Source organism: Trichosurus vulpecula, chromosome 3 (genome assembly GCF_011100635.1).
Source record: "Trichosurus vulpecula isolate mTriVul1 chromosome 3, mTriVul1.pri, whole genome shotgun sequence".
In the NCBI taxonomy this organism is placed as follows: Eukaryota; Metazoa; Chordata; class Mammalia; order Diprotodontia; family Phalangeridae; genus Trichosurus; species Trichosurus vulpecula.
In genome coordinates, this window is record NC_050575.1 from 11,655,139 (window position 1) to 11,670,120 (window position 14,982).

A 14,982-nucleotide genomic window follows, 5' to 3' on the forward strand; every position below is an offset into this window, starting at 1 on the left:
TACTGGAAAGATTAGGAGCCAGGAGATCTGGAGTTTACTTTTCAGCTTTTCAGTAACCTACTATGTGAAAGGGACCTTAAAGATCACCTCATCCAACCCCGTCTCATTTTACAGAAAGAGAAAACTGAGGCTGAGTGAGGGACTTAGCTAGGTTCACAAAGTAAATCAATTATCAAAGGCATGAGTATGCCAAAGTGTCCCTGACCAAATTTCTTTCCACTTCAGCTTGCCAGTCCTCATATAATGGCTCCGAATAGCAGTTCTAAAGCTCAGGTTTATAAAACATCTTCCTCACAACAACTAGTGAGGCAAGTATTATAAGCATTACTTTTCTTGATTTTATAAATGAGGCAGCTCAGGCTCCAGTAAAGTGACTTCTCTAGGGTCACATGGCCAGAAGAGTTAAGAGCCAAGATTTGAACTGGTTTCCAAGTCCAGTTAATTTTCCACTACACTGAGCTGCCTCAGTTGTATTTGATGATGGTCCTCCAAAAGAGTCAAACCACTAACACTGTAACTAGTCTTTACTGATTGCTTTTGACAGAGCTAAGTGGGTAGTTCCACCAGTGGCCATAAAATACAGTCATTTATCCAAAAGAATTAAGTTTGTCAACAATGGTTTCCAGTAACAAAGGTCTCTCCAGAAGTAGGGGCTATCAGACTCCTAGTTACAGACAATACCACACTTTGTCAGTGTGGCTGGGGAATTACCATTGCATCGGTAGCTCAGATCAGGAATCCAGAGACAGCAGAATGAGGATAGTAAAGCTCAGGGTAGTCACTAGTAAATCCCATAAAGTCATCAATTGCCTTACAAGGCTTTGTGAGCCAGTAGTGCCTTCAATCACAAAAAGTCCCTTCCTTAGTCCCTATAGGAAAGACAAAACACAACCAACACTGCTCTTCAGATAACAAGAAATGGGATTCAGGGGAGGCAATAGGAACTACAAAGAAGGAAACTTCATTTGCACACTCAGACTTAATTTTCATTTTTGGAAGAGCAGCGCTGGAAAGGATCTCAGACTCACAGAATTCATGGCTATTAGGAGATTCCTGGAAAATGGAACTAACCTGCTTCCAAGAAAATCCTTCTCCTAAGAACAGTGTACATGCAACTTCAATGATCCAAAAAGGCTGAATTGCAGTCATAGAACATTAAGCTGGAGGGGGCCTTAAAATGATCAAAATAAAGAATGTCAGAACTGGAAGAGGTCATCCACTTCCAGTTCAACACCCTAATTTTTACAAAAGGGTAAACTAAAGCCCCCAAAAGGAAATAACCTAAGGTCCCACAGTGGGTTAAAATAATTTACCTTTGCTTCAGTTTCTTAAAAATCAATAAAGGAATCTGAGCATCACATTTAAATTACTTAAATAATCAAGATGTTGGAGTAAATAAACAATTTGGTTGGACTGCCTTTAATTGCATAGTGTGGCACTTTAATTGTATTCTAATTGTTTCTTGTGTGTTATTAGTTTTGTCTCTCCAGGGACAGGAACTGTTATCTTGTACTTCCATAATTTGAATAGGACCCAGACCAGTATTCAAAATATAGCAGATTTTTAATAAACACCTTCACAAGTCTTACAAAGGACTCTAAGGTACAAAAAGATACTATGTGAGGTTAGCGATTGTTTTAAAACAAATGCCTTTTGCTCCACTTTTATTTAAAAGCAAAAAAACAAAAAAACCTAATATGTATTGAGGGAATTGTTTTTCAGGACATAACATGACCTCAATAAATACTTGTAAATTCATTACCTGCTTAAATCTCAGTTCATAAGAAGGTATGAGGAGCTGCATTACTATACATGATATGGTGCTAACACCTCCCCCACTCAGACACAGTTGAGGACAGCCCAATATCCTGAGGACCCAAAAGTATCAGAAGTAGTAGTACATCCCAGATCTGTAGGTGATACACCCATCTGGAGATTACTGAAGTACCTGTTATGACATGATGGTCCTCTAAACCTAATTTCAATAGGATTGCTTTCCAGTTTGCCCAACATTTTTTTTTTTTGTCAAATAATGAATCCTTCCCCTAGTAGTTCGGGTCTTTAGGTTTATTGAACACTACACTACTGTGTTCATTTGCTTCTGAACCTGGTACCTAATCTACTGTTCTATTTTTAATCAGCATCATATAATTTTGGTAATTACTGCTTTGTGTAGTCTAGTTTGAAGTTCGGTACTGTGAGGCCTTTAGAGACATCTCTTGCTTTATATCAACTAGCCAAATTATTGACATTTCCTCAGTCAAGTTTGTTAGAAATTGTGTCATGGCTACACCACATGTCATTGTATTGATCATAGTTGTTGGGTACCAACATTATGGAACTATATCCACTCCCCCTCCATCCCAGTGATTTGAATTGCTAAAGAAACCCAGTACAATGTAAAACTAAACCTACTGATCCAAATAGATTAAACTCCATGGAGGAATCAGAGTGTTACAAGTGGTAGGAGCCTTGGAAATTATAGCCCACTCCCCTTCTTTTCAAGATGAGGAAATCAGAGCACAAAGAGGGGAAAGTATACTTACTGGCTGCGTAACCATAGGCAAGGCATTTTAACCTCCCAGAACTACCACACTCTAAGATTTCTAAGTTGTAGAATTAGTTGTAAATCTTTGGCACAGTGGATGTGGCCAGTGGATAGACTGCTGGGCTTGGGGTCAGGAATGTATGATGGAGTCTGGCCTCAGATATGTACTAGCTGTGTGACTATGGACAAGTCACTTAGCCTCTGTTTGCCTCAGTTTTCTCAACTGTAAGTAGGGATGACAACAGGACCTATCTTGCAGAGTTGCTGAGAACATCAAATGAGATAATATTTGTGAAGTACTCAGCACAGCGCCTGGCACATAATGGGAGCTACATAATTGCTAACTGTTGGTAGTGGTGGTGGTAGTAGTAGTAGCAACATTAGTAAGAAGAAGAAGTAGTAATACCAGTAGAACCTGGCACATAGTAGGAGCTACATAACTGCTAACTATTGGTAGTAGTAGTGGTAGTGGTGGTGGTGGTGGTGGTGGTGGTGGTGGTGGTGGTAGCAGCAGCAGCAGCAGCAGCAGAAGTAGTAGTAGTAGTAATACTAGTAGTACCTGACACATAGTAGGAGCTACATAAATACTAGCTATTGATGGCGGCGGTGGTAGTAGTAGTATCACCCAAACAGGGAATTTTGTCACTGGGGCAATGAAATGGTCTGCAAAACAAGAATAAAAATTGAATCACAAGCTAATTTTGATGCCTCATTTATCCAACATCACTGAAGAAATGATCTGTTACACATATGGCATTTCCCAGATAATTGGATTAACCGTTTAAGTACCCAAACAGGTTTCTATTTTCAGCATTTTTTTTGAGGAAAACTCACAAACCATATCATGCACCACCCTAGCCTTCATCCACTGAAGATTCTGAACAGAACTGTGCCCTTTAGGGATAACTCAGGATGGCAAGGACTGAGTCAGATTGTAAAGAGCTACAAATGCCAGACAGAGAAGTTGGATTTTACTCTAGAACCAAGAGGGAGCCACTGGAACATCTAGAATAAAGTAGGGACATGGTCAAGCCTGTGTGTGTGTGTGTGTGTGTGCTCTCAAGTTCTTATTACTGAAGAACAGGAAAGTATTTATTATTGAAGAATAGGGAAGGGCTTGGCACGCAAAGATGCAGACCAGGAGAAGCTGTTGTAAGTAAAGAAATCGATCAAATAAAGGTAGAAAGGCTGAGTCCGTCTATGTCCAATATGTGAGTGGAGCACAGGAATCCTGAAGGGAAAAAATGGGAGTTACGTTTGGAAAAGCTGACTGAGGCCAGATGACAGAAGGCATTGAATGCCAGCCCAAAGGATTCATTCAGTAGACATTGGGAGCCCATTCAAGGCTTTCCAATGGAGTAACATGATCACAGCATCACTTAATATGTTTAGGAAAAGGAAAAAACCCTTATCTAACCACAGCCATCAATCTTTGCTGACCTTTGTTCACTAGACTAGGTTATGTTTTGAAAGTGTAACATGTAGTAGCTTAGGTCTTGGCCTCGGCTCTAGGCTGAAAGGCCCAAAATAAAGAGTTCATTCAGAGTGATTTTCTTTTTAAACAAAGTAGCAGAGGAATAAAGACCATCCATTCCCTTCCTCTCTGTTAAACCAACACAAATAGGGTTTTCTCTATTCTCTTTTTTTTTCCCTTCTCAAAGTTTTAATAAAGCTTCAAAAGCAAGCAATCCCATCTGAGCAATAGAAGAGCTTCTCTAATTTAATGCATGATGGGCATGAAACCTTGACTTCAAAAAAATAGCTGGATCATAGATATGATCATAAATGGAGCCTAAGAAGGGATCCCCACAGATCTTTTAGACCAACTCCCTCATTTTACAGACGAGGAAACTGAGACCCAGGGAAGTGAGTGACTTGCCTAAGGTCACACGGGTAGTAAAGCTGTCAGATCTGGGTACCTGAACACAGTCTTCTGACCCCAGAGTCAGTACTTTTTCCACTATGCCACACTGCCTCACCACAAAAATAAGCAAATGCCATCTCCTCAATTCATTAACCTGATTTACTGGATTTTTCTAGCTCATCTGTCTGAATTTCCTATTTTGTTATCATCACTAAGATCCAGCTAGTTAAGCTGACAGAACACGAGATTCAAAGTGAAGGACATGGTTTCATTGAGCAAATGAGTGTTTGAGGAGCAGTGCCTAATAGCACAAAGAGGCCTGGATTGGGAATTTAGAGACTGGGTCCTAGTCCCCACTCTGTTCCTGACTGGATGCTCTTGGAAGAGTTGTTGTCCCTCCTTGGGCTCCTGGGAAATTCGGTGCTTGGGATAAATGCTCTTTAAGGTCCCTCCTAGTTCTAACATTCTATCCCTGTCTAGTCTCTGTATCAAACTGTACCGAGCTAAGTTTCCTTCTGTCAATCCAAAAATGCCACAGAAACAGGTACATGTGTCTATGTATTCAGAAGATTTTCTAGATTTCCTCCATTCATTTTCTCTGGATATTGATGCCATCTTTAAACTATAATTATCACCTAAATCTTTCCTACCTGAACCAGTCCGCTATTATACAACCATACGCATATCATTAGCTGGGGACTTCTGGGTTCTGTTTTTACTAACTGACAGGCATCCTTTCAGATTCACAGTTAAAAGCATCACAATGCCTAAGTTAACTATCTAAACAGTAAACAGAACCCCCTACAGGGTAAATTCTAACTTGTTTAGAGGTGCTGATAGGTCACCAAAATTTTCTTGAGGCTGTCTAACAAACAGAAGACCAAAGAGAAAGGGTTATACAGTTTGCTGAAATTACATGTGCTAGAAGGGAAATTTAAAGCAGTTCAATTCTCAGGCCCTAGAGCTAAAGAACAAGACTGAGTCACCAAGCATATCAGAATGAATTCTTAGCTTCACAGAACTGTAGAGCATCAACATTAGAAGAAAATTGGAAATCATTCAGTCCAACAGCCATGCTTGCAAGCAAATGCTTTCATCACAATGGTGTAGCAGTCTGCTATCATGAAACTTCCTTTCTGTATACTTACTTTCTGGTTTAACAGAAAGCTTCTACTGCTCCTTTTGTTCAATTTCTGGACTTTCGGGGTATTCTGAATGTTAAGATGACAGGTGACTCCTTGGCTTTTGGTGCAGTGGAAAAAAACCAGTGAACCTGGAGAAGAGTAGATTTGGGTTCTAATTCTGGCTCAGTCACCCATGTGAAAACATGACCAAATGAGCTGTCAAATGGAGATAATGCTACCTGCTGTGCATCTTCTACTGAATTGTTGTTACATAGCTAAACTTAATTTCACCTATCCAGCACTGAGCTCCATACACTACAGGGGCTTAAGAAATGTATTGGTAAGGCAAATAACAGATGTGAAGGTACTTTGCAACCATAACATGCTATACGACACAGGGATAATAAAAAATGACCTCATCCAAAAGATATTCAACAAGTTCAATTCAAACATTAAGCACTTACTACGTACATAAGAAGGAATCCCCCCCTCCCATCCCCAAATGGATCTGCTTTAAGCTAATAAAATTCTCAGCCTGTTTGTGGAATCAGAAGAAACACAGAAGCTCAGGCTGGAATAAGAGATAGGCAAATCCACCTGCTTACTTGCAACATCTTCTCTGGACAACCAAGCACTTCTCACTCCTACAAAGAAAACTTGAAGCTGGGTGTTCCATAAAGTGTTTTAGGGTTTTTGTCTTTGTTTTTTTTGGGGGGGGGGGGGGCAGGGATAATTAAGACATTAACAATGAGAAATTCTGTCCTGCCCAATGAATAGTATATAACTGGAAACAAAAAGGAGGTCAAGAATGAAATCCCTGATGTGTAACAAAATATCCATTTAAACATAAACTTTCACCAGGCCAAGTAAAAGAATAAGTAACTTATTTTCTCCTTTGAGAACTACTATTAAAACTACCTATGTGATCTCAGGCAAATCACTTATGTCACTTCTCTTGCTTCCTCCTCAGCTAAATGAAGGGATTGAACTGAAAGGTATTAAAGGGCCCTCCCAGTCCCAACAAATCAGGATTCCTCTGTTTACTACTGGGCCACTCCCTACCTCACCCCGTACACAGTTTACCAGAAGACCTGAAAGACCAAACTCTGATTTCTGGGCTTAAAGAGTATTTTCATCACAGGAGCTGCAATCCAAAAATAGATTTTTTTCCTCATTAATTTTCCAAAATGCCTTTTAAGGAACACCAGAAAAGATGAGTTTAATCTTCACCTGCAGGCAAATAGTTTAGAATAGCCACCAGAAGCCGGAACTGAACAGTCAAAAATGTGGAAGAACAAGGAAGTGCCATCACAGCTCTGGAGGGGAGGAGAGAGAGAGCAAAGCTGAGCCAGATACAGCCTGGAAGATAAGAAGCATCACTTGAATAAGAGGGAACAGGCTGTGACAGGCATTTGCTGATCCTAAATCCCAAGGTTTTCTCAAGGAAAAATGGATCCAAAAGTTATGAGCATAGAATGACCGTTTTGTTTTGTTTTCCCCATCTCATATGAATTTTCAGTGCATAAAAAGAAAAAACACTCATACTAAAGCTGAATCCTGTTCTAGGCACCTAATGCAAGGCAGTAGTAACAAAAAGACCACTGCCTTTGTTTTCTAAGAGACTTCAGGCAACTACACTATTCGCTACAACCTATAACCAATAAGAATTCTCTCTCCAATATCTTTGACAAGTTGGGTGGGTCATTTGAGCTTGGAGAATTTCTGGAACTGAAAATCCATTACATCTCCAAAAACAGTCCACTGCATTCTTCAGGGGCACTTACTTGCCAGGAATTTTTTTCCTTATATCAAGCCTCCTATCTGTGGGTCACTTCCACCAAATGCTCCTACTTTTGCCCCGAGGGGCAAAGCACAACAAATCTAACCTTTTCTACCCCATAGCATCCCTCTGAATATTTGAACGGGGGAATCATGTCTTCCCTTCACATCCTTTTCACATTGATGAAACATTCCTATATGCTTAGACTGTCAGCTATTCTGTCATCTCTTGGATGTGCTGTGACACTCACTTCTCTCCATTTCCTCATCTGTGAAATGGGGCTACTCCTACTTGATTGCTTGCCCCATAGGAGCAAATGAGATGATGGATGTAAAAACACTTTAGACCTAATACTACCACTAACATTCTTTGCCAGGGACTACTATATGTGTGTATGTACTTGTATATATACACTTACCTATGTGCACACATATATACATCTACACACATAACACACATACATGTGTGTATAGATATATTCACATATACATCACAAATGTGAGTTAAACAAGATATCTCTTTATTCTCATGAACCAAAATTGTGCTTATAAGATAGAACTAGAAATGAACATTATACTATAACGCAGGATAACCCCTCTAAATGGATAAGCATATTTATTATTTTATTTCAATCTTAACACTCCAGTTTTGTTGTTATCAAGGCTGTGCCTCCCTAAAGAGAAACATGCAAGGATTCTTTAAATTTTATTCCAGACAAATGTAGCCTTGCTTTCATGTTAGGATATCAACAAAGAGAGGAAGAATTCAGCTTTAGCCCCAAGGTCTGGGCCTCCTTTGCATTTTCTCTAAAAGTAACTTCCTTCTCTGGAGCAAATAATCCCAGAACAGATTAGGCCCCAGGCCCCTAGCTAAATCCCCTTCATCATTACAATTACCCCATGCCTCCCACCCACCTACCACCCCCTTGGGAAGGTTGAAAGATTCTAAAGCAGCCTTACATCCACAGAACTTTAACCTTTGTTATGGAGTTGGCCAACCCTCCAGGCCTCCTTTCCAAATCATGGTTTTTCCTTTACTGGCTAGGCTTACCCTCTTATTAAACTTAAACACACACACATACAAGCCATTATCACAAACCCAATCACCCACTCCATGCTGCAAGTCTGTGCTTGGGCCGCCCACATGGTATTCCTGGTAAATATAAACAGTGTGTCAGGAGACAGTTTGGGCATCTGTTTAACTCCCCTGGAAAGCAATGCAAAACTGAAGAAGGAAATTGTTTTTTCCTGACTCGGGGCGAGTAGAGGCGGCGATGGAATCAGAGAGGGGACAGAGGCTAGCAACTTCTCTTCAGGTTAACAGGTGAAGGTACACACAAACCGTGGAAAGCAGTAATCCGTACGCCAATAGTTCAAGCCCTCTATGGACCAGAAAACCCAGGGGAGGCCAAGAAGAGAACTTTATTCCAGGTCCTGAACTATAAAGAATTCAGAAGGGACCAGAGCATTCCAAGTCCAGATACACACACACACACACACACACACACACACACACAGAGTAGCCACTCCTCCAAACACCTATTACAAGTCTTTTAATTCTAGCAAAGATCAAGTTAAGAACAGCGTCCCAAGTTCCCAAGTACAGAAAACTCATTTTGAAGAACTGTCCCAAGAAAACCTAAACCCCATGGAATTTCCAAAACTCCAACTCTCCCCCGCTAGCCGGAGTCCCCCAAAGCACTTTCACTACCGGTTTCGAAGACTTCCAGACCCCCTGGGGAGGGGAAAGAAAGAGCCGGCTCCTTACCGTTGAGTCCATTGGAGATGCTCCGATGGTGCAGGGGCGCGGACAGGTCGTCCAAGGACCTTCTGGTAGCGCCGGCCTTGGCGTCCGCCGCTTTGTGAAGTGGGGGCGCGGGGGCGGTGGGCTGCTGCGGCTGCGGGGGGCCCGGCGGCGGCAGGTGCCCGTGGGGGTGCAGCGGGTGGTGATGGTGGTCGGGGCTGCCGCCGCTGCCCGTGCTGGACGTGCTGCTGCCGTCGCCCACGTCGCGGGGCCCCGCACCGCCCGCGCCCCCCGCCAGGTTGGTGAGGCTGGCCTGGCTGTCGATGGAGCTGCGGGAGCCGGCGCCGCTGCGCTCCTCGTCCAGCATGAGCACGATCTCTTTGAGCTCCAGGTTCTCCCGCACCAGGGCCTCCTGGCGGGCCTCCAGCTCGCGCAGCTTCTGCTGGGACAGGGCCACCTCCTTCCACAGCACGCCGGCCGTGTGGCGCCCGAAGCGCTGCCACTCGCGCGACAGCTTCTTGCCCTTTTGCCGGTCGTCGTCCAGGAAGCAGCAGAGCTCCCGCAGCTCGTGGTTGTCATCCTGCAGCTTCTGGTTGACCTCCTTGAGGCCGCGGATCTCGTGGAGGTGCAGCTGCAGCCGCCGGTTCACGTCCTTCATCAGGTTCCCGTGCTCCACCATGAGGCCCATCTTCTCGCCCTCTGCCCGCCGCAGCCGCCGCGCCAGCTCCTCCTTGCTCCAGCGCAGCAGCTCCTCGTCCGGAACCTTGCTCAGGTCCTCTTTGCCCGACCCTTCCGACGTGTTCTTGGCCATCGCGGCCCCGAGGGGGAGACGCTGGACACCTTCGGGTGGGGAGGAGGAGAGAAGAGACTTTTTTCCTCCCCCTCCCCTCTCTCGCGCTCCCTTGCTCTAGGCTCCCCGGTCACTCTCGCATCTCCGTAAGTTGTGCCGTTCTCCCCTTCCAACGCACTCGGACCACACAACACCTCTGCCTTGGGTGGGAGGGGCAGACGGACTCCCCCAGCGCCCCTTCCCCCAGCCCGGAGGCAGGGTGAGAGGGAGAGCCGGCACCTGCTGGACTCCGGGCTGCACAGCAGCCTGTTCTCCGCAGACGATCGGGCTTAGGGCTCCCGGCTCTCCGCTCCTCTCCGAAGCGCACCTGAGCCTCTCCTGGGCCGCCTCGCTCCGGGCGAGAGGCGGAGAAATTTCAGTGCCCCGAGCTCAGCGCGGGCTGGTCCGTGCGGGAGAAAGGCTCGGGCATCTGGCAAGTCTCAATGGCCCCGCGGCCGAGGGAGACCCTCCCCGGGCCAGTCCCGATTGGCCATCTGCTTCGATGCGGCCGCCTTGCCCTTGCCCTCCCGAACCACGCACCGTGGCACACAGGTCCCGGCTCGGCTCGCGTCCTGCCCCCGCCTTGGGCTAGTCCTCCGTCAGCCTGGCCCGACTCAACGCACTGGGAGCCCGCTCGCGGTGGCTAAGCTTTGGGCTCTAAGGTCTGGAGGAGGAGGAGAGGAGGAGAGGAGACCGAGAGACCCCTCCCCCTGCCCCCCCACCTCCCAGCCCGAGGCGGCCCCACCTACCCTAGGAGGGAGGAGCGAATGTAACAGCTCCGGCTTCGCCCGCCTGCCCGCGGGAGCACTGGGCTCGGGGGGAGGGAGGATCGGAGGAAAGGAGGCGGAGAGGAGCGCTGACCAGCCCACCTTGTAACCTCCCCCACTCCACCCGCACCTCGCCGGGAGTCCTCCGGACCCGGCGCCCGGCCAGAGGCGGAGAGGAGCTGGGCTCCCACCCTGCTCCAGCCGGATTGGGTGATTGCGAGGGGGTGTGGGAGGGGCGGGATGGGCTCGGGGGGAGGACGCCTAGATGGTTGAGTCTTTTCAGGTTGTGGTTGTCTCCTCCCTCCGGTGCCCCAAAGCTCCCCTCCCCTGCTCTCTCCCGGCAGGTTCAAGTTACTGCTCCGAGAGAAAGGATATTACGGCCCCTCCCCCACCAGCCAATCAGAAGGCTGTAAAGCGCTTTGAAAATACAGGTACAAAATAGGCCTGGGACGGGGTTGAAAAGGTAGGGTTGAAGCTCCCCTCAAAGCAGATGGGATTGCTACTCTGCTTCTCCCCACCCCCTACCACGATCCTATTCCTTCAGCTCCCTGCCCGCCCCAAATAATCACCGAGATGGCCTTTGCTGAAATCCTGAAATCCTTTTCTGCTTGCCTGAAATGCCTTGGGAGGGTAAACAAAATCCATTCAGATTCCTTAGTAAACGATCTGAACCGGGCCCGGGAGAAGGAGGGCGGTCTCCGGGATCGCAGCTGATAGGGCTGTAGTTCGGCGGGGCTGGGGAGGGCAGGGCGGAGGGAAAGAGGGAGCGGCTAGGTGGTAGAAGGCTCCCTTTCCTACCTCTCTACCCGGTAGGGCGAGGTGAAATGGGGGCGGGGAGTTAACATGGCCTAGGGTTGGCTCAGTAACTTTTCTGAGCCTCAATTTACTCACCTGCAATAAAAGCTCTCACTTTCATTGGGTTTTTAAGGTTCACAAAGCCCTGTCCTCACAGCCCCCTCAAATAGTGGCAGTAGTATTATCCTCATCTTACAAATGAGGAAACTGAGGTTAACCAGATTGACTCTAAAATGCTTTACTCTTCTTAATCTTATTACTCTCCATAAAGTGATCGATGAGTTCTTAATTGCCAAATTTAATGGTCCATTCTCAAACATCAGGCTGATGCTCTAACTTTTCTGGCAGCCTTTAATTCAAATTTTCCACTCTTCTCCTCCTCAGTCCCTCCGGACCCTTTGGACCTTTTCCATATTGATCTATCTTGGCTGTCCTGTTACTGATCTGAACACTCTTTAAAAAGTCTCTTTTGAAACCCTAACAGAACCTTAATGAACTTAATGGGTTGGTGATAATATGGGAGATATATAAAATAAAATAAAATCCTTGAGAATAAATAAAGTCTCTTTTGCAGGATTTTCATCCATCTCAGGTCCTTACTTTTCTCTACACACTTTGACTTGGTGATCTTACCAGTTTTCTTTGGTTCAGTTATCATGTCATATATGGAGAGAGAGAGAGAGAGAGAGAGAGAGAGAGCGAGAGAGAGAGAGAGAGAGAGAGAAATGATCCAACTATAGTCTGGCTTCTGAGCTCCAGTCCTATATCACCAACTGCCTTTGGGCATCTCAAACCTGAATGTCTGGCAGATGTCAGAACAGAGCTCATTATCTTTCCACCCAAACCCATCCCTTTTCTGAACTTCCCTACTTCTGTTGAGGGCACCAACATAGGTATCCTCACTCTACCTTAGCCCACATATCAACAGATGCCAAATATTGTCATTTGTAACTGCCTACTCTCTTGCATTGTTTTCCTCCTCTCTGCTCCCACTGCTACAACTCTTATTCAGTCCCTTATCACTTCTGGCCTGGACTATTATAATAGCTTTCTAATTGGTCTCTCGCTCTTCACTCAACTCTCTACATAACCAACAAAGTAATTTTCCTGAACTTCAGGTCTGACAATTCTTTCATCTCTGGGATCAAAACTTCTTCTGCCATTTAAAGCTCACAATGTGATCCCATAGTGCCTTTCTAGCTTTACTTTTTTCTGTGGTCCAGCCAAACTGGGCTGGCTGCTCCTCACTCGGAACACTCCCTCTCCCTTCTTGGTGCCTTTGGATTGGCTATCTTCCACTTGGAACCCCTGTTTTCTTTCAAAATGCAGCTCAAGTGCTGCGTTCTGTTGGAGGCCTTCCAGGCCTTGAGAAAGCTCCTTGAGGGTACTAACTGCTTTGATTTTGTGTTGGTGTTTGTCCTTCATTCTCAAAGAGGACCAGGTCATCAGGAAAATGATGCCATGACTTGCAAGTGAATTGGATTTGAGGGAGGGAAGGCTGTGCAAAAAGTCACCCTCCTCACTTTCTCCTCCAGACCCATCTGAGTCCAGTGGCAAGACAAAGATCAGAAGCAGTGAAGATGGCCCCCCTCTCCTGTGGGCTACAATGCCTGGGGTCATATAGGATATGCTAATAAAACCTTGTTAATTGATTGATTGCTAGGAGCTGAGAAGGAGGGATCAGGATTTCCCCCTCCAGTTACTTTTTGTTTATTTGTTTGTTTGTTTGTTTGTTTTAACCAGAGGGGCCAGGGATTTTTACAATTTTGGGAAGCCTTCCTTGCCATTTGGGTAGTCTTTTATGTCATCATTAGCTTCCTATAGCAACCCATAATAACAATAATAACACCTTACATTTATATGATGTTTTACATTTATAACCCTGGGAGCAGGCAGGACCGATGGTATTATCCCCACTTTATGAATGAGGACCCGCAGAATCACAGAATGAGAGTTGGAAGGGAACTTGGCATCCATCTGATCCTAAAAGAAAGACATCTATAACATGTGGGCAAATGATTATCCAATCTTTGCTTGAAGACCTCCAGAGGGAACCCATCACCTCTAAAGGAAGCCCAGTGAATGCAATTGATGAGGGTACAGTCTCTGGGTACCCCCTTGAACCTGATGGGATACAGTCTCTGGGAACCCCCTTGAACTCTCCTTGAATCTTCCCACTAGATCTGGCCTTTGCCTACGGCCCAAATCTTTACCTAGCCTAGCCCTCTATTGTCCAGCTGCTTGCCACCCTTGATAGGGATCAAAATATCTATACCCTAGCTTGGTGGTCTTGTAGCCTTCAGCTATTTCCCACCCTGGAGTCTGACCCCACCCCAGTCCACTCTAAACCCCTCCTCTAGTCATCCCTGACTACTCAAGACCACCCCTCAATCCCTCCCACAATCTTTCTGTATGTAAGTCTCATCTTGCCTCCATGAAGGCCCTCAGAAGTAGATTGAATCTGGCCAGCTTGTGAAAACAAGCATTACAAAGGGTAACATTTCTCAAGACAACCCAATATGGCGAATCCTTAATAAACTTTGTCTTTCTCCTTGGCTGAGAAGGCTTGAGTCGAATTCATTCGGCAGGACTCGGTGCATCGGTATTTTGGGGTCTCAAGCACCCCTAAAACATGGTTCCCTACCATCATCATTTTTCTTAAACCTCATCACAATGACTAACCATGATTTCATAGGAATAATGATGAAACATGGTACCTATCTCCTGCTTGAGAGGTGACATGTCAGAGACCTTTTTTTAACATGGTCAATGTGGGAAATTTATTTTGCTTGACTACACATATATGTAACAAGGGTTTTGTTTTTCTTATTTCCTCAGTGTGTATGTTGGGAGTGGGGAGATCTGAGAAGGAAAGGAGGATTTTCATTTTAAATTTAAAAACAGAGTAAATCTGTTTCACTTTTACTTGTTCTTATCCAAATTGTTATTCCTGATTGTTGAGAAGTTGTTTTTGTGGTTTTTTTTTTTCTTACATCAAGCCTAAATTTGCCCATTTGCAACTTCAACAAATTGCTCCTTGTTCTCCCCTCCTGAGGCCAAGATGAAAGTATCACAATGACCCTTCAAATATTTGAACACAGCCCTCATGTCCTCTTGAGTTTTCCATTCTCTGTTCTTCCATTCTCTCATCCCCAATGCCTTCAACCATCTTCATATGACATAGAATCAGGGCCTTCACAATCCTGGTTACCATCCTCTGGATATTCTCCAGCTCATCAATGTCCTTCTTAAATTGTGGTACCAGAACTGAACACAAGTCTCCTGACTACATGGCTGGCACCCTTTATGTTACATCATGATGTCTCTATGAAACCCTATTCCAGGCAAGGACCTGGAACTTGAAAAAAAAAGGCTAAAACTCTGTCCCAGTCCTGAAAGAGATTACAGTTAGAGAAACAAACAGGGCATAGACATAACAAAAAAATAACCAGCACTGCATAGTCAAGGGCTAAATGCCTGGGATTCCTTCCTTGACATAGAAGCATCTATTATTTCTTCTTATTCCACCTCT

General features: G+C 45.1%; 1 protein-coding gene across 2 annotated transcripts in view; it reads right to left on the reverse strand.

Annotated features, from left to right (window-relative positions):
- Positions 1-10,512, reverse strand: part of CCDC85C (coiled-coil domain containing 85C) — a 188,098-nt gene extending 177,586 nt beyond the window's left edge. For both annotated transcript variants that reach the window (XM_036749654.1, XM_036749653.1), the window contains exon 1: positions 9,084-10,512. In XM_036749654.1, coding sequence (XP_036605549.1) covers positions 9,084-9,870 — 787 coding nt within the window. In that variant the 5' untranslated portion in view covers positions 9,871-10,512. The remainder of the gene's footprint in view (positions 1-9,083) is intronic.
- Between the last annotated feature and the right edge of the window lie 4,470 nt (positions 10,513-14,982).